The sequence below is a fragment of the Lutra lutra genome, chromosome 13 (genome assembly GCF_902655055.1).
Source record: "Lutra lutra chromosome 13, mLutLut1.2, whole genome shotgun sequence".
NCBI classification, from domain to species: Eukaryota; Metazoa; Chordata; class Mammalia; order Carnivora; family Mustelidae; genus Lutra; species Lutra lutra.
In genome coordinates, this window is record NC_062290.1 from 17,663,939 (window position 1) to 17,682,860 (window position 18,922).

General features: G+C 43.9%; 1 protein-coding gene across 5 annotated transcripts in view; it reads right to left on the minus strand.

Annotated features, from left to right (window-relative positions):
* Window positions 1–2,235: 2,235 nt before the first annotated feature.
* PRUNE2 (prune homolog 2 with BCH domain) overlaps window positions 2,236–18,922 on the minus strand; it is a 261,380-nt gene continuing 244,693 nt past the window's right edge. For 2 of the 5 annotated variants that reach the window (XM_047699658.1, XM_047699657.1), the window contains 5 exons: window positions 17,620–17,718; window positions 14,607–14,642; window positions 14,032–14,070; window positions 9,136–9,183; window positions 2,236–5,206 (listed from right to left, as the gene is read on the minus strand). In XM_047699658.1, the coding sequence (XP_047555614.1) occupies window positions 5,176–5,206; window positions 9,136–9,183; window positions 14,032–14,070; window positions 14,607–14,642; window positions 17,620–17,718 (253 nt within the window). In that variant the 3' untranslated portion in view covers window positions 2,236–5,175. The remainder of the gene's footprint in view (window positions 5,207–9,135; window positions 9,184–14,031; window positions 14,071–14,606; window positions 14,643–17,619; window positions 17,719–18,922) is intronic. The other 3 variants (XM_047699659.1, XM_047699660.1, XM_047699662.1) reach the window with 3 other exon arrangements.

Sequence of the window (18,922 nt, forward strand, 5' to 3'; positions counted from 1 at the left end):
GCAGCTTGTGGGACTTGGGCATGGAGGGCCAGCTAAGACGTATCTGGATTTCTAATCCACAGAAACTGTTGTTTTGGGTCGCTGAATTTTGGCATACAGTGAATGTTCATTATTCAAGGATTCCACACTGCAAGTTTACCTCCTCACTCAGATTTATGTGTAACCTCAAAATCAAGACTCATGGTGCTTTCATGGTTATTTGTGGACATATGCAGAATAGTGAAAACTTTGGGTTGCCCGATGTGCACGCTCCCAGCTGAGGTCAAACAAGGTAAGGTTCTGCTTCTTGTTTCGGTCTCATACAGTAAACAAGTGTGTCCTTTTTATGCTCAATTTAGTGCCATGTTTTGTGCATTTTCGTGATTTTTGTTGATTTCACTGTTTAAAACGGTTCCCAAGCATAAAACAGAAACGCTACTGTTCCTAAACACAGGAATGTCTCCGTGTGGAGAAAATTCACATACCAGATAAGCTTCATTCAGGCATGAGTTACATCCAGGCTGTTGACCGTGAATTTGATGTTAATGAAGCAACAATATACATTAAAGTGTATGATGCAGTAACACACACTGAACAAGGTTGTGTTATCAGTTCACAGAAACAACACGATCAGTGGCTCGCAGGAACCTAACCCTGTGAGGAGCAGTGGGTCAGCATTCGCTAATTCAGCGTTCCCAGTGACTTTATAGGACAGAACTACCCCAAATAAGGAGAACCGAGTATAATTTGTTTGGCAGCAAGAGAGAACAAAGACAGGCGAAAAATGGGAATTTAGTTCACCGATCGACAGTGGAAGACTTTCACGAGGAGGTCATGATCAAGCATCAGGGGTGGAAGTCTCTTACAAGGGGTAAGGCCAGAGAGATAGGAGTTGGCAGTGATGAGTGTCTTCCATCTAAGTTAAAATGATCATATATGGCAAAGAAATAATTTGGCTGGCCCAAGAGACTTATTTCGGATGAACGTGAGTGTAACTCCAGAGAAAGATTAGCCTCACACAATAGTCTCTTTGCTCTGTAAAGCCCATAGCAGGGTGAGGAGTGGTATGTACAACCAAAAGGTTCCAGCTCAGTTAAACTCTCTGTGGTCCTACAGGGCGATGAAACCCGGGGTGGCTCTCGACAAGCACAAAGACGCAGCCTACGCAGGGAGATGGTGCAACTGCAAGAGAAGCTGCAGAAGAAGCAGCCCTTAGGAGACGCGGCGTGCCTTGACACAGCTTTTCTGTGACCGGGGTCTGAAAGCTTAAGATTTTATTTTATTTGCTCTCCACTTCAGCCCATAATATACTCTTTTTGATTTTGGTTTTTAACGAGGCTCCCAACTTCATCCTGGATCCCTCCTCCTAGCGCCACTCTGTTCTCCAATGAGTGTGCTAAATCCCGACACAGGCATGCATCTTGCAGAATATGTATCGTTGGTGTTACATAAAGGCCTTATTGAGTTTTTTGAGTTGTATTGAGTTGTTCTTCCTTTCTCCACTCTACCCTATTAGTGTGGCTCTATGGATATGGAGTTTGTTGCTTTTGACCAGCTGTAGAGTGTCACCGAGCATACTCACCACATTTCTACTCATCCTCTCCCTCAGTGCTGGACTCCTAGCTGGTCCCTAGTTCCCACTCCCTTAGTTAGGGAAAAGGGGGAGACGAATAGAACAGTTAACGTTCCAGCAACATGCCTTTCATTTTGAGACGATAGTCACGTCTCTATCTCCTCGTCCTTCTTACCTTCACTGGGTAGAGGACAGTATCCACTCATCGGGATGGTGACTCATTCCTGGATCATGAGAACATGCAAAGTCTCACTTCCTGTAGAGCAGCTGCTCATTTGATTACTCCAAACCCTCTTGGAGAGGCAGAGGAATACATTTGTTTATTAGATTTTTTTTTTTTTTTAAGGCACAGGGCTAATTCCCAAGTTTGATTTTGCCTGAAGGCTGTCGAAGAGTGTGTGTGTGTGTGTGTGTGTGTGTGTGTGTGTGGCTGGCAGGGTGGGGGGACCCAAAACTAAAACTTAAATGCCATTTAATGTACTTTGACTTTAAAATAAATGCATGCCCCCAAAGGCCAAGGAGAGAGAAAGGAGAAATGGACACAAATCAAGGAACCACGAAAGCCAAAATTAGTCCTGTCCTGAAGGACCAAGTGCCAAGCTGTACTGACAGCCACATGGTCTTCGGCAGAAGCAAAGCTAGAGAAAGACTCTCGCTGACACAGAGAAAAGAAAGCCCGTGACTTGCGGAATCAGTTTTTATTTCTGAGTCATACAGAGAGGCTATATAGATATATATATATATATATATATATATAATTTTTTAATATGGTGTTTTTACATATCTTTATATTATGAATCCACGCTATTTAGGGATAACTTATTTATTTATTTACCAAAACAGACTCTAATAGATACTTTATTCTGAGCAATCTGATATATGGTAGAAAAACTTTCAAATATAGAAAAGATTAGTTTGTGCACATCTAAATGTGTCTAAGGGAGCAGACTACGGAGGCATTGTGATTAGAGGAGGCGTAAACGTGATGCTGTAACCAAATACTGAAAATGACAGCTTAGTAACACGAAAGCTTAGAGTAGTGACTTCTCACACATGTCGGAGCCTGTCTCAGGAGGTGACCCCACAAAACATTGTATGGCTTCAGTGAGGAACTTCAGGACTTTCCCCCACCCCCGGCAATTGCCCTGACACCCTCTTTCTCTCCTTGATGGTAGCTTCTGAGTAGATTTATGTTCTTTGTGAATCAAGGACCTACGCAGACAGCAGTTGCCCCCTTGGGATTTGCCCCGAAAGCCCTCGGTTCCCTGACCTACAAACCTATAGGAAAAGTGCAAAACCATCCCCAGAAGTCAGCACCAAAGCAAGAATGCTCAGAATGCAACAGCTAGCTAGCTACTGATGTGAGTGTTTACATCTGTCTACCTATCTGCCTAGGGATTCGTTGTTCAGGATTCTTCTAGAATTCTACTTACTTGGACAGAATCTACAGAGTGGCTTTTCTCTAGCACGTGCACTTAATGCATCTTTTTAAGAGACTAAAATGGCAGATGCCTATCGGAACGGCGGTGCAGCCCACGGAACAGCCTGAACAAAATCAGTGACTGGGAGAGAGGTTCACGATTTCCATGTAGGAAGATGAAGCTTCCAAGAGAAGACCACCTGAGTAGTTCTCCATGAACAGGCGAAGACAAGCTCAAGCGAAATGTGAATGGTGAGACCGTTGCTGTGTCTGGTTGACTACAACAAGACTCCCCTGTGAGGAGCTCTGTGTCCTCAGGATTGCACCAACTAAACACAACCCTGCCTTCTTCATGCCTTTCTGTGGTTAGGGGTGCTACTTAATTCATTCTCCAAAATGGGACACGGCTGAGCAAAAGGGAGCATTGTCAGTAACCGTGCTAGGCCAACAGCAGTCCAGGGGTGAACGTACCAAATATTAGGTCACTGGTCTTATGTCAACACTGAGCTCCAGGAGACGCATAATGTGGGCTTCCAAGGGTGGAGCTGGGCACAGACAGAGCATATGCTCGAGGGCTTTTCTATTGGACAAGACAGAGGTCAGAAGGGAGGATACCCAAAAGAACACAGTTCCACAAGATGCTTGGCTGAAAGGGACACGGAGGGGAACTCGGGTAAGTATGGCTTGTGGAGGAAGGAGCGCTGACCTGCGTGTGTGCGCGCACGTCTGGAAGGTGGGTGGGAGGCAGACATGAAGTGAATGGTGGCAGCCACATTCCATCACCTGTACAAAGAGGTCTACCTCAAGGCATTTGAAAGTGCAGGACGCCCAGGACAAGTGCCCCGGACGGCTCTCCTGGATGTAGCCACCACTGCAGCCCATGGGGGGGGGGGGGAATCCTGGTCTAACTCTTTAGAGAGGAAATAGTTCCGGCTTTGTGGGCCTCATGGTCTGCTGTCTCTGCTCGGCTCTGCGGCTGCTAGAGGAAAAAGTAGCCCCAGAGAGTTTGGGCACCAATTCGTGCGGCCCTGTTTCCAGGGATACTGAAATCTGAGTAATTTTCATGTCTTGTAAAATATTAAAAAAATGTTTTTCGACCCCAATGTGAAAGCCATTCTTAATGAGAAGGCCATGTGGAAACAGGTGGTGTGCTCCATTTGCCCAGGCCTTTGCCAGCCCCTCTGCTAGAGGCCCGCGGGTCTGAAAACACGTTGGTATTTTAAAGGGCGCGTGAAGACTACGCAGAGGAATTTTGCAAATGAGAGGCCACACTCCTATTTCATGTTACACCTCCGATCAGTTGAAAGTGACTGAAAGCAGACTGCTTTTTGTAACGCCCGTGAGAGAGAACTTGAGAAAAATGAAGGTTCCCAAATAATGATTTCTGAGCAGACCACCGGGCACTCGAGTCCTCCGCACGCCCAGTGGAACATTTTTAACCAAGCTGACAGCGTGAAGCACAGAGAGCAAGTGAAAAACGCCACCATCACTCCTCAAGCTTCTCAGCGTCGAGATCTTCAACGTTTGTAGGAGAAATGATGATTTTTAAGAAGGCCAATTCACAGAAAACACGACGCCTGATTTGATAACTAAAATAAACCTGATGTGAATTAGAAAACCTGGGTCCCTTTGAGACGTTAGAGACGATTCATGGGGCAAGACCCAAGGGGGTACACTCAGCTGATGGTGACTTCACACCTGAATCTGGTTACAGCCGAGTTAAGCGAGCCAAGGGTTTTAAAGGCGGAGTTCCATGGGGGACAACTTGCCTGGGGAGTGCCAAGCCCCAGGTGTTTTAAACCTAAAATGATCACCAAGGAGAAATCCAGCTAATCTCCGGAAATGAACCCGCTCATGATTAAGAGCGGACAGAAGGTATCTGATCGGTCAAGACCAGTCTAAGAGAGGAGATACAGCGCACCAAGGGTTAACAGGATATTGGAACGGAAGGTCCTATTGTCTTGCTAGGGTTCAACTGAAATTTTTGAGGCACGTAACTGGCAAAATAGGAAAATACACACAATTTCATAAAATACGTGAAGAGTAAACAAATTCCCTTACTGTTTTTTCCCCTTAGAAATTTAGAATGGCACCAGGTAGTGCAAAGTGGAAAGTAGCAGCATCCGCCCCACGTCCTCCGGGTGGATGGGCTACAGCAGAATCGTGAAGCAGGAGAGAATCCTCTTCTTCCACGCCCGGCCAACTAGGGCTTTCCTTTTAGCTTCAGGTCAATACTTAGGAGGGAAGAAAAGGAAGAAAACAATGAGAAACTCAATACGAAACATTTAGGGATGATTTGGAGTGACAGGTGTTTGGTTTTTTTTTTTTTTCCCCTCAAAGGACTTACTGAAAATAAATCATGCAAGTCTCTTATGCCAGAAGAACCTGGTAAGTCACAACCTCCCCCCACAACCCCCGTTGTCAAGGCTTTCTCTAAAATGTGGAATCTGTTTATTTTTTTACAAAGCTGTTTCTGGAAGCATTTTACGCCTCTTGAAATGATCTAGGGAGGTAACAGACACGTGTGAGGGCTCATTTCTGAAGTGGACTAGGGAACATTATTGCATTTGGGGAATAAGGGATCTACCTATTTTCTAGTAAACGGCCTTCTCTTGTGGGGCAAATCCGCCATCTGCCTGAAGTAAATAACATCTGATAAGTGCTGCATTGCACGAAAGGGGTCAACAATGAAACAAACCCAACAAAAAATAAAACAAAACCCAAAACCCCCCAAACAAAACACCAAATAAAAATCAAACCACAATGCTTTCTAGAGCCAAAGAATTTGTTTGAAAGGGGTTAGCCTACTTGATTGAGATGGATTCTTATAACCGAAGATAAGGTTGTTTTTAAGAAAGTCTTGTGGGTTCCCAATTATCTAGAAAAAAACTTGAAGACCTCCTGGGGCCACTCTCTACTGCCTGTTAGGGAGCCTGTCACAACTTCCTGGAACCTACCAGAGAAGCAAGCTCCGGCCAGGATGCTCCAAAGAAGAATTTCAGCCATGAACAAAGAAAAACACCCTTTGAAAGGGGTGATATGGGAAATATCTGTGGATTTCGCGGGGACTGGACTTCCTGGCCCTTCCGTCTGCACACGGCACAGTCTCCTGTGTTTTGCTGGTGGGATCTGTAGCAGCTGATGGGTTCCTTCGTGCAGCTTTGCAATAAAACCACTGGTAACCCAGGCTGCCTGCCCGTTTAGGGTATAGGAGTGCAAAATGGCTTTCCTTTGAAATGCCCTCAATGCTACCACTTATTAGAGTGGGGCCTTGGCTGAGTTACCTATCTTGCCTAAATGTCTATGTCTGTATCTGTAAGATAGAGTACTCCTACCACTCTCAAGCCTTGCTAAGGATTCAGTCTCAAGTGTTTTCAATTGTAAGGAGGAGTGGGAACTTTAGTTGCTGCAGAATACTAGCGGTAGTAGCTCAGGGTATTTTTGAAAGGGGCCCTGATAAAAATCCAAGAACAAACAAACAGAACACTTACACCAGGATGCCTGTTCTGAAATACCTCGTTTTCCACTTTTTTTTTTTTAAGATTTTATTTTTAAGTAATCTCCACATCTATTGTGGGGCTTGAACTCACGATCTCAAAATCAAGGGTCACATGCTTCACTGAGTCAGCCAGGCACCCCCACGCTGACTTTCTGGTAAACCTTCTTGGGTTCTAGAAATGTATCCCTTCAACTCTTGGTAAACAAAAAGCTGGAACACAAAAACCTATTTACGCAGTTTATGGAAGAAGCCAGAGATAGTAAAAAATGGACGATTTTTGAGTAAACACAGGAAACCACATGATGATTAATTTTGGAGACACCAGTTGTCCTGTGGGACCAATGAAAGTACCAGCAATCCTCCTAATTGAAGCTTCTCCAAACAGTACCACATCCCCCGGATCGGATACACTTTTTATTTATGTAAAAATATCTTAAAAGCATACATAAGTTTTAGGACACGAACAGACAAATAAAATCCAAACTTGAAAGGGGAGGAGACAAGCACCTGGAGATATTTTTGAAAACAGAAGGCTTTGGGGGAAAAATTTTACCTTGAATCAGAATTACAATACAAAAGGAATATTCCTCCCTTGTGGGCAGGGGGGCTGAGACTTCTATAAGCAACTTTCCAGGGAGACATTGAAACTACAGGCCGTTTTGGCTTCTCAGATGTGTCAAACGAGGTTCCTCACAAAGTATCCAACAATATTGTCAAATGTTCAACACAGACACTTGTGTTTTCTGTAGGCAGATGGGGTATAGGCGTAACTTCGCCAACTTTCTCTAAAGGGAGAGGAGAGGGCCGCATTTCATTTGAATCTTGGCTTGACTGAGCTGCTTGAAACAGCCTTTACAGGTCGTCCATTCCATATATTCGCTACAGAAGGGGTAAAATGCTTCCACGCAGGAGCCAAAGGTAAATGAAGCCCCTTATTCTTATACTAACGAAAGCCAGAAATCCAGGGCTAGAAGTGAGAGTAAGAACTTCTCGGCCACTCTTGCCCCCCAGCCTGGATCTCCTCCTTTGCGCTGGGATCAGGTGCCCGATAAGGGCTTGGGAAAGACAGGGCTGCAGAAAACGGAAGCGAGGTGGAGTCTGTTCTAAGAAGTGGGAAGTAACATTATCCTTTGCAGCATCCCCTCCCTCCCCCGTGCCCCGCCCTGCCACGAACCCAAACAGAAAGCAGTGCTTTGCCCTCCCCGCAACCCCATGAGCCCTACATACAAACAAGGAGCCGAACACACAGGACAGGCGGAGGAGTGGGTAAGCCCGCAGATGTCACAGCCTGGACCGGTGAGCGACAAGCCCTCCGCGCGGCGGGTGAGCTGCAGGCTTAGGACTCTGCTCTAGGGGGCGCTGTTTTGCGGAGGGAGAGGAAATTTGCGGACAAATGAAGGTGGCCAAAGGGGCTGTTTTCGCGTTGCAGAACTTGGGTGTGGCAGTTTGCTTGAAGCAACTGTTGCCTTCATCTCAAAGAGGTGGGACAGGTGAAACCTTCAGAAAAATAGCTGTGAGATTTCCAAAGGTCCCCTTACGGCCTTCGTTCTTTACTCTTTTGTGGGGACCTTCTCTCTGGGCTTTTGGTCCATAAACTGCCTTAAACTGTCAGGTCGTCGCAGCCCCCGCAGAGGGGCTGCCCTATGATTTTCCATCCTTGCTTCGGACCTTGAGGGAAAGGAGGTCCAAAGAGAACACAACACAGTAGCGGACATGTTTAAGTCCCATCTCTGCCCCTCCTGAATTCCCGGGGAAGGACTGCGTTCAATTCTCCACAACTCAGATGGGGTCAGCAGCCCTCGGTTGGAGGGCAAGGTTCCCTGGGAGGAGCACACTTCAATCCCTGAAACTGACATGTCTGTTCCCTTAGGTAACTAAGTTTGTCCTTCTCCAGTCTAACCGAAGTTAGATCAGAGGCTGCACAGCCATTCCAGAAGGATGACCACCTCTCTCAGATTTCAAAACCACTGGCTCTGGAACTACAGACTCCAATTCCCAGCTCTGGGACATTTTTACAACTGTAAAACGTGGGACAGGTCCGATCATCTCTCTACGCCACTCTTTCCACAGCTGTAAAATGTACCTCCTAGGCTTGAGGCTAAAAGTCAGGTAACATGCCTGAGGCTTTTCACACAGACCTGGGCTAGGGGTCAGCACTCACTACGTGTTTGATTTCCATTTCTCCCAGGATGAGGCCACCTGGACTAGCTCATTCCTAAAGCTTCATCCAGACTCCACTGTCTCCTGGAATTTTCCAAACAAGGACCTCTTCTCCCCCTCCGCCAAAATAGGAAGTTCAAAAGGAAGGGCCAACTTTCAGTAATTAAAATAGATGATGTAATTCAGAAAGCTGAGTTGCATTCCTCCTGCCCAAATGCTCTCACATCTGGCTCTAATATTCCTTTTCTGCTCATTTTTGGATTAGAAAATGGAATGCCAACTAGATTTAAGCTGTCTTTAAGGAATGTAATAGTGATCATGAAAGAGACGGTGTGAAGCTGGCACACTTCTCTTGTAAGGTTCTGATGTGAGAAGTAGAGAACCTGAGAGCCGAACATCTGAACAGAGTTTACCCAATCCTTGGTGTATTTTTGTTTTCTTTCAGAGCCCAGCCATACAAGGCTACCAGTCACCACACAGATGTTATGGATGGTGAATTCTTACTCCTTCTCCATGGAAGACATTTCTGGATCATTGTAAAGGCAGCTAGTTCTGAGTGCAAGGAGAAAAACAAAATAGGGAGCAGGTAAACATTTTCTGCACTGTTACCACTTCGAAAGCACACCAGACACGGGCATATTAAACTGTTTGATGTTGTCTCATTGCTAATGTGGAACAAAGCTGCACCTGATTCTTTTACCATTGGTTTCGAAACGAACGGCCCATGATTTAGAAGCATAAAAGGAAGACTGAAATTTCAAACCGCTCCAGGGGTCTCTTCTGGTCTTGTTACTTTTTCCAGACTTTTCAATCTGTCTTATTCAGAGAGTATGCTATTGCAAATTTTTATTTGGAACCCAAATAACATACTTTATACACAAAGGACAGTCCCTCTCAAGCAGCCTAATTTTATCTGCACACGAAAAGTTAATTTTCACTTTGCACAAGAATGAGGATTTTCCTAGACACTAGAAGAAAAAATGCCAGTGTCAGCTTTCCCTGTTACAGAGAAATAATAGGACACTTACTACTATACCGCTGAGCTGTGTTTAGGTAATAGGAGTGAATCCTAAGATTAACCTAAACTGGATGTGTCCAGAAAGAAAAATGTAACTATATGAAATAAGGAAATGAGTTTTCTTATGATGTATGAAAGTGTTTGTGCTTTTGGTGTAATATTAGCTGCTTCTGATCTTTCGTGTTGGTGGGATTCCTCTGTAAGCAAATTTCACATGTGTTTTATATTACTTTCTGATTAGTACATTTCAACTTTTACTTTCACCCCTCTGGTCATGTTGGATTGGCAAACAAACTATTTAAAGAGATTTTATTATCTTTTTAAAAAACATTTTACTTATTTATCTTAGAAAGAGAGAGAGAGAAAGAGAGAGAAAGTGAGAGCATGAGAGTAGGGGAAGGAGCAGAAGGGGAAGCTGGGGGAGGGGGAGAAAACCTCAAGCAGACCCATGCTCAGCATGGAGCCAGACCTGGGGCTCAATCTCAGGACCGTGAGATCATGGCCTGAGCCAAAACCAAGAGTCAGATGCTCAACCGACTGAGCCACCGAGGAGCCCCTCTACGCTCTTTTTAAATGAAAGAGTTCCTTTTCTAATGTGAATTCTTTCATTAGATAATACATCTGTTTGAACATACGAGGGTCAGTTACTCACATCAGGCATTTAGTTGAGATCGTGGAAGGCGATCTCCCTGGGAAGGACAGACCACCTCCCTCCCCACCCCGGACCCTTCTCCCTGGTGGTCAGGTATTTTTATGGACGCTATTTGGTAACTTGAGTGAACAGGGACAGTGAGGCAAGCGTTGAGAGTAGGCTAGAAAACCTAGCGAAGCTGGAATGGAATCAAGAAAAGGCATTCTTCTGAATCTAGGTTTTCTGGGTTTTTTTTTCTTTTAATTTTGCGTAATCCTTCTAATGAAAACAGCAATTTGCAATCCATTTAATACTGTCACTCAAAGGCGGCTGATGGATTCTTTACCATTTTCAGAATAAGCATGGCTCTCTATACACAACTAGTCCCCCCCCCACGTATTTTCCTTCTTGTACAGATGTCAAGTTTTAAGGAAAGCATAAGTCAGCTTGAAGAAATCACCTTCTGAAAGTCAGCTAAGAGGTGGTGTGTGAGTACATGGGGAAAAGGCGAATGTTTGAAAATAAAGCAAAACAGCAGAAAGATAGGTTTCGTTCCCTGACAAGGCAGATGTTTGCCTTTGGTTAGAACCAGCCTGAAGCTTTTAAGTAGAGGTCACATGGAAGGACAAGGTGTGTCTTAATAGAAAGAACCTGGGTTACCTGGTTTCTAGACCCTAACCATAGGTCGCAGTGATCATGTTTTCTGAATCCCCAAATCATCCTACAGAGTCTGTCCAAGGACGTGGGAGCCACTTCAGAGGCCGAAAGGTAGTTAAGGAGCTGTAGTTAGTAGGCTGAAATGGTTAGGTTTACAGGTATTGCAGTCATCTGTGGGGCCAACAGAGTAAAGTTCTTTCCCCTTACATTTTCAAATGGGCAAATGTATTTCAAGTCCTCACGCATGTAATGTCACCATCAAAAGAAGGAGGATCAGCTAGAGGGGGGTTCGGACAGGCAGCTTACCCACTGAACCCCTAGCAAGAGCAAAGACTCCCAAGAGGTGCAGATTCTCAGAGCGTGGTCCTCAGCCGGGCAGCCTTGGCGTCATGGGAATGGGACAGAATTACAGACTCTCGGGCCTGCCAACTCAGGAGCTCTGAGCCGAGCCTGGGGACACCATGTCGGAGCAAGTGCTCCAGGTGATTCTGCTGCGCAGCCAAGTCTGAGAACCACTGCTCCGCGGTGATGAACTTAATTTTATGCACATTCATCAATTTACGCAACGGAAATTTATGGAGCATCTATTATATGTACTAGGCATGCTTGGTGCTTCCGTCGGGGAGGAGATCAAATCATCTCAGGACCACCGACACCAAGTGGATGCCTGGGGATGGAGTGTGAGGGGGTAGGGAAGAGAAGAGAAGGAAAGATCAGAGAGGACGGAAGAGAAAGCTACACAATAAACCCAAAATGATAGCAGGAAGGGCAGAAATATGGAGGGAGGGAAAGTCTATCGAAGGAGGCAAGATTTATGGTAATAAGGAAAGAACATGGCAATATGAGTTTATAATGGGTTTGGCTGGAAAATTATTGTTTTTCCTCTCCTCAATCTTTTTTTTTTTAAGATTTAATTTATTTATTTGACAGAGAGAAGTCACAAGGACACAGAGAGGCAGGCAGAGAGAGAGGGGAAGCAGGCTCCCTGCTGAGCAGAGAGCCTGATGCGGGGCTCTGGACCGGGACCTGGACCCTGAAATCACGACCTGAGCCGAAGGCAGAGGCTTTAACCCACTAAGCCACCCAGGCGCCCCTCTCCTCAATCTTTAGTCTCGAACACCTCCTTAATTTTATAAATGTTATCATCCTTAAAAAAATAATTTGAAAGAGAAACTCATTGCTCTTTCTGTCTCTGGGGAATCTCATGACACCATGCAAACTGAGTGCAGATAGATGTTAACAGGGCCTGCTACGCCAACATCTGGGTCCTTTGTTCCTAATTTCTTCCTTTCTTTTCCAACTTCTGGTTTGAGTCAGAGACTGAGAAGATTCTGTTAGAGTAGAAATTCAAAAACTTTTGAGTATTGTTAAGTGTAAAGGGGTGTCCGTTATCTTGAAAGAAAACTAAAAGATAGGAATATTGTAATAGGAAACTACATTAATGCCAATGTTTCTAAGGCAAAAATCTTTCCTTTAATTAATTAATTAATTAACTTCAGTCTTCTTCTTCTTCTTTTTTTTTTAAAGTGAGCTCTATGCCTAATGCAGGGCTTGAACTCACAGCCCTGAAATGAAGAATAGCATGCTTTTCTGAGTCAGCCAAGTTGCCCTTTTCCTTGAATTTTAACCCGAAAGACCAGCTCTACAGACAAATAATTCTAGAGATTACCTGCAATGAAAATGTGCTGTAGGAAAAAAAAAAAAATCTTAATGGATTGTTCTCAGGAGGAATGGGCATTTATACTCATACAGAAAATAAAAGCTTATTTATTCAGAATTTGTAGCTGTTTGGACGTTGCCTGGGTTTCTCTTTTTGCAATATCTTTTAAAATGGGAAATAGTTATAGAATTTAACAGTGTAAGCAACATTTTAAATGGAGAAGCTTTAATATAGTAAACATTCCAAATAGTGCTCGTTTACATTTGACACATCGGGTCAGAAAAATTAGTTTTTGAACTTGGAAATAAGAAGAGGAAATTACTGGGGTTTCTTTCAAAGCAATGCTGAGTTGATTTTCTGTCTATGGGCTATTTGGGGGCAGAGGTTAACTTGTACAATTTTTGTCCAACAGAGATGCAAATAATTTCTGTCCAGTGGAAAACACAATCCTTAACAGTTTATTTTCCTGCTGGACACTGATCCATTTTGTATCTAAACCAATAATTTTTTTTAAAGATTTTATTTATTTATTTGACAGACAGAAATCACAAGTAGGCAGAGAGGAAGCCAGAGTGGGGTGGGGCGGGGAGAGCAGGCTCCCTGCTGAGCAGAGAGCCTGATGTAGGGCTCCATCCCAGGACCCTCAGATTATGACTTGAGCCGAAAGCAGAGGCTTAACCCACTGAGCCACCCAGGCACCCCTAAACCAATAATCTTATCCTAACATTCCTTGATAAATCACCCAATGAAATCTAGTTTCCTAAACGTACTTTGAACTGGTTTTAACACTTCACTGGTTCCTTCATTAAATAATTAGTTGGATAAAATCACTGGCATGTATTCATTTCATAGTTGCATTAAAGTTAAGATTTTTGCCTTTCTGAAAATTATACTTTAATAATAGCGAGTAATGATTCTTTTCCTATTCATCCAAGTAGCTCAGAAGCATTGTTTTGTTAAGCAGTACTTCCAAGTCACTAAATAACGTGCTTAAAAAAATCTTGGAGAGTGGCGAAACTGGTTCTAGAAAAATATTCCAAATTTCGACATGTCATCATTTCTCTCCATTAGTATGAATTAGTGAGCTTTTTGTTGGCCTCAAAATATCTAAGAATCATGTGATGTTATGTTATGTGGCAAAGCCTGTGATGTGTTCCTGAGCTGTGGTGCCAAAAATTGCATGTACATTAAAAAAAAAAAAAAAAAGAAACCACAGTAACAAAGGCATTCCTTAAGATAACCAGGATCCCAGGGGAAAATAGATGGTGATGGGAATACCAGAAATTGTATCTATGGTGGGACAAAGGGAAGATTTCAAGTGCAGCATTATTTTCAGGATGCAGGACTAAAACACCAGGCATGCACGTCCTCCCAACTCATTCCTGAAATGCAAGCCAACATCACGCCAGCTGCTGAACGAAAACCAAGTCTTACTTAGCTGCTTCTGATGCTTCCCTCAGTTCTTCATCCAGTCTGCACGAGCAAAAATTATCGGTGTAGAAAAGAAACAAAAAAGAAGCAAGCACAGCGTGAGACAGTCACCCGGCAAAGCGGAGCCAAACATAAGTGGAGCGTATGTGCTGTTAGGAACCATCCTTTGGAGCACCGAGACGGGCTCCTCCCGTTAGACATGGTGCCATGTCCTCCCCTTCGGTGTTTCTGTGTGTTTACTTTGCAAAGTCCTTCCTAAAGGTAGATATACAAGTTGCAAAGAGGTGAGAAACATGCGGGCTGGATAAAGCCGAAAACATCCACATCAGTCTGTTGGGTAGAGTTAGAGCTTTAGCAGCCTGGGCCAGGTCAAGGGCAGATTGGATTTAGTGGGTTTCGCTTGCAGATCAGGCTGACCTCAACAGCTTTACACACAAGACAAAGACCCAGAATGGTAGACTACAAGGGACGGATAGAATGACCTCTCGCTCTGGTAGCATGTTGAGGTCACCCACGAGGAGGACACTGGTGCACACACACAGAGGGTCCAGCGTGAACTGTAGCTCGGGAGATTTTACCTCACACTTCTCTTATAAGATCTCTCTTCATCGTACCTTACGAGACAAAAAATGAATGCATTGAGGAGAACGAGCACACAGATGGAGAAAATGTCAGGTACACGTGGTTTAAAGAACAGTCAACACACGAGAGCAAAAGCCTAACCCCCCTCCACGCCCCCCAAGAATAATCAAATTGCCTTTGGGGAGAAGACTTATTTTCATTGGATATAATCGATGATTTAGAATTCATAATGATAGACCGCCAATCCTCATTATTTGCAGATACTGTGTTTGCAAATTTGCCTATTTATGAAATGTTTACCTGTAACCCCAGAATGAACACCGTGGCACCTTTGTGGTCACTTGCTGACTTTCGCTGACGGCAAAACATTTGAGTCCCTTGCTGTGCACGTTCCCAGCTGAGGTCGAACAAGACAAGGCTCTCGTGCTGTCAACAGGCATTCTATCGGCCATCTCTTTAGTGCCATGTTTTCCTTGTTTGTGCTTTTTCTTAGTGATTTTGCCACTTAACACGGCCTTAGTCTAAGCATAGTGCTTAGGCGCTGGTTGGTGTTCCCCAGTACAGGAAGGCTGTGAGGGAGCCTTATGGAGAATGTATGTGTGTTACAGAGGCTTTGTTTAGGCAGGAGTTACGGCGCCGTTGGTCGTGAATTCAATGTTAGTGAGTCAACAATGTATATCAGATATGGTGTCTTTAAACAGAAACACACAGAGAGCAAGTTTATGCGTTAACTGGCTCATGAAAATTCACCAGATGCTTGCAGAAATCTAGCCTCGGATTTCCCCTAGGAACAACGGTTCGGTATTTGCCACTCAGGGTTCTAGAACAGCACTACCACAAATAACAAGAATTGACTGTAATCAGTGACGAGAAATCGGATTCCAGATTGGGCACGTTTTTCTTTCATTTAAGCCCTTTGATGACAGGCTCCAGCCTAGCTGAATACTGGTTTTGGGATTGGCCAAGACCAAACTCCCTGAATGTTACTCAGTAACAGGAAGGGGCCATGGCTCGTATCAATTTGAAAATGGCATAACGTGAAAATGAGACACAAGGGTGGCCAGGAACAGAAGCGGCAGAAAGGACATGCAGAGAACACGGATTGCACAAGACAGGAGAAAACATGGAGGTACAGGGAGGACAAAGATGGTTGTCAATTTCTTCCAGACAGAACCCTTCCCCTTGAAGAAACTTCTCCTGAACGGGAACCTTTGAAAAATGATGGGTGGCGATGAATGAAAAGTGCCCCGGACATGTTTAACTTCTCATTTAAATGGTCCCATATGATCGTCCCTAACAGCAACATCAGTATGATAAATAACATTCTGGACTGCCAACTGAGGCCAGGAGGCTTCCTGAAGGCATTACGTACATTGTCATTCAATCCTTGGGACCTTTCTATGAATCGCCCCCTACTTCCCCATTTTCTGGGTGCTGCAACTGAGACATGGAGTTTTAATAGGTTGCCTGAAGTCTTAGAGACTTCGGGGGACAAGAGGAAGATTCAGATCTAATGCTAAGTCTCCAACACCCATTCCCTTCTCTTTTTCCAGACACTTAACCGCCTGAGTCACCCAGATGCCCCTCCAGTTACTTTTTTTTTTTTTTTTAAAGAGGAGGACTAGCTCTGGAGATGGGGATGCACCTGTCTGAGGCAGCAGGACAGAGCGGTGAGGTAGGCTGGGTATGGGAGGCCCATAAGCTGATGAGCATCGAAGCCATGGTTACAATGATAGAAACACTGCTTGATTCAGCTGAGCCAACAGGCAGTTCTGAGCCAAATCACTATCCTGTGTTCACCTCGAATCAGCACAAGGAAAACCAAATGCATTTGTTTCTGAGCTTTGACTTCAGACAGATAAATTAAGGGAGGTCAAGGAAACTACTAGAAAAGGGGATGGGAATTCCGGTGCCAGGCTGACCTAGGGGTGAATTCTAGTTCCATCTCATCCTTGCTCCTACTTACACTTTGCCTAAGTAACGTTTCTTTACTATTAGCTTCCTCGATGTGTAGAAGGGGGTTTACTGTGGAGATTAAACACGTAATATAAATAAGCATGTCTATGCCCCACAGAGCATTGCCACTAAATGTGAGTCCTTTCCTTCCAATTTTTTCTTTTTTTTTAAATCTAATTTTTCTAGTCAAGGGACTCTTTTTTGGAAGTGCAAATCGGGATGCCCATTTTGCTATCCATCTTATGGAGGAAGAAGGGGCCAGGGTTGGGGTGGTGGTATCCTTATCTGTTCTCTTTGAGCTCATGGTTAAATTCCTCCCACTTTTAAGCAAATAAAAAAACTTGAGTGAATCAGACACAGTGGAAGAAAAGCACAATTCACAGAAAACAATGGTTCTTTGCAACAATGAACCAAAAGGAGGGTTCATTTGTCAGTATCCCTATTTTTAAGTCTCAGCTCCAAGTGGTTGGTATTCACTGTTGCTCATTATTTTCACAGCATGATTCAGTGACCTTCAGTCTCCATGCTTGCTCCCGAGAGGCTGCAGCTACAGTACCCTGTCCTGAGGAAGGGGTTCCTCCCTAACCACGCCGCCTACCACTCTGCCTTACCTTTCATCTGAAGGGAACCATGAAGGAAAAGGATGTAGGGCAAAACAGAGAAATGGTAGCCTCCCCCCTCCCCTTTTCCCAGGGTCATGTGGGTACGTTCCTTTCTCTAAGGCAATAAAGAAACCGAAGAAATGCTCAGACCCAGCGGTGTCTGTGAGAGTGGGAGACACAGGTGACAGGTTCACTGATGAATGTTAACTTCACGCCATCCCCAAAATGGCAGCAAAATTCAAGGTGAAGTGAGCAATAATCAATAACCCCAAGAGAAGACTATGTGAAAGGATCTGAAAGTTCTCTACGGGTTATGAGAAAAAACACATTTAAAATTTATTTTAAATAGAAGATCATGTCATTTTCCTAGTATTCCAGAAAGTTCTTTCCCAACCTCCCTCTCCAAACATGCAGTATTTCTCACCAAATCTTGGAAACCATCCAGACTTACTTGATGATGCTCTCTGGAATATGGATGCAATCCATTGGGATCAGCTCACTGAGTTCTGATAAGCTATTGACATATTTAATTTTACTGCTGAATTTTGAACTAAAAAAAGAAAAGAAAAGAAAAAAGATACCATTAGTGGCTACTTCATCCCTTCTAAGGCTATTGCTTCTTGCAAATCCTGAAAAATGCAACACCTTGGCCCAGCAGTTACGAAAAAGAAAGACTACATATTTGAGTAGCTACGACGTGCCAGATACTGTTTTAAGTGGTTTATATTTATTAACTCACTTATTTCTTCTTATAGCCTAATGACGGAGATGCTATTCTTTTTTTTTTTAAGATTTTTTAAATTTATTTATTCGACAGAGAGAGAGATCACAAGTAGGCAGAGAGGCAGGCAGAGAGAGGGAGGGGGAAGCAGGCTCTCCACCAAGCAGAGAGCCTGATGTGGGGCTCGATCCCAGGACCCTGGGATCATGACCTGAGCTGAAGGCAGAGGCTTTAACCCACTGAGCCACCCAGGCGCCCCTTCTTCTCTGTCTTTTAAAAAGATGCTCCTAGTGGTCTTTTAAAATTCTTTTTCATTTATTTTAAATAAACTCTGCTGCACATAGGGCTGAACTTGAACTCACAATCTTGAGATCAAGAGTCACATGTTCTACTGAGTCAGTCAGACGTCCCATTATTTTGTTTTTAAAGATAAGGAAACTCGAGACACAGGGAGTTAGTTAAGTATTTGCTCAAGGTCTCACCTTCAGTAAGTGGTAGAGGCTGGATTCAAACCCGGGCAGTTTGACTGGAGTCTACACTCATTTTTGTTTTTTTTAAGTTTTTCTTTTAGTTCCAGTTCTTTAACCTACAGTGTTAAATTCATTTCAGGTGTACTATAGATAGAGTGATTCACACTTCCATACATCACCCGGGGTTCATTGAAAACACCTGCAGTCCTTACTCCCCATCACTGATTTCACCCATCCCCCGCCCAGGGTCTACACTCATAACACCCATCACATGGCCCCTGGTGGGTTCCTGCCACTCTCCATAGTCATTGGTTTATGGTTTGTTTGGCTTTGTTTGCTTATTTGTTTTTACCAAACAAAAATCTTGTCATTGGTTCTTTCAGAATTTACCAAGGTTGATCTGTTTTTAAAGTATATGTAAACTCATTTACTTCTTAAGGTTTTAGCTTAAATATTTTGTTTTTTTCTTCTTTTAAGTTTTAGCTGGAGAGTTCATGCCAGATGTTCCAGTGTTCAAAAACATGTTCTGTAACTGAATCTGAATTACAAACAGCTCTCATCTA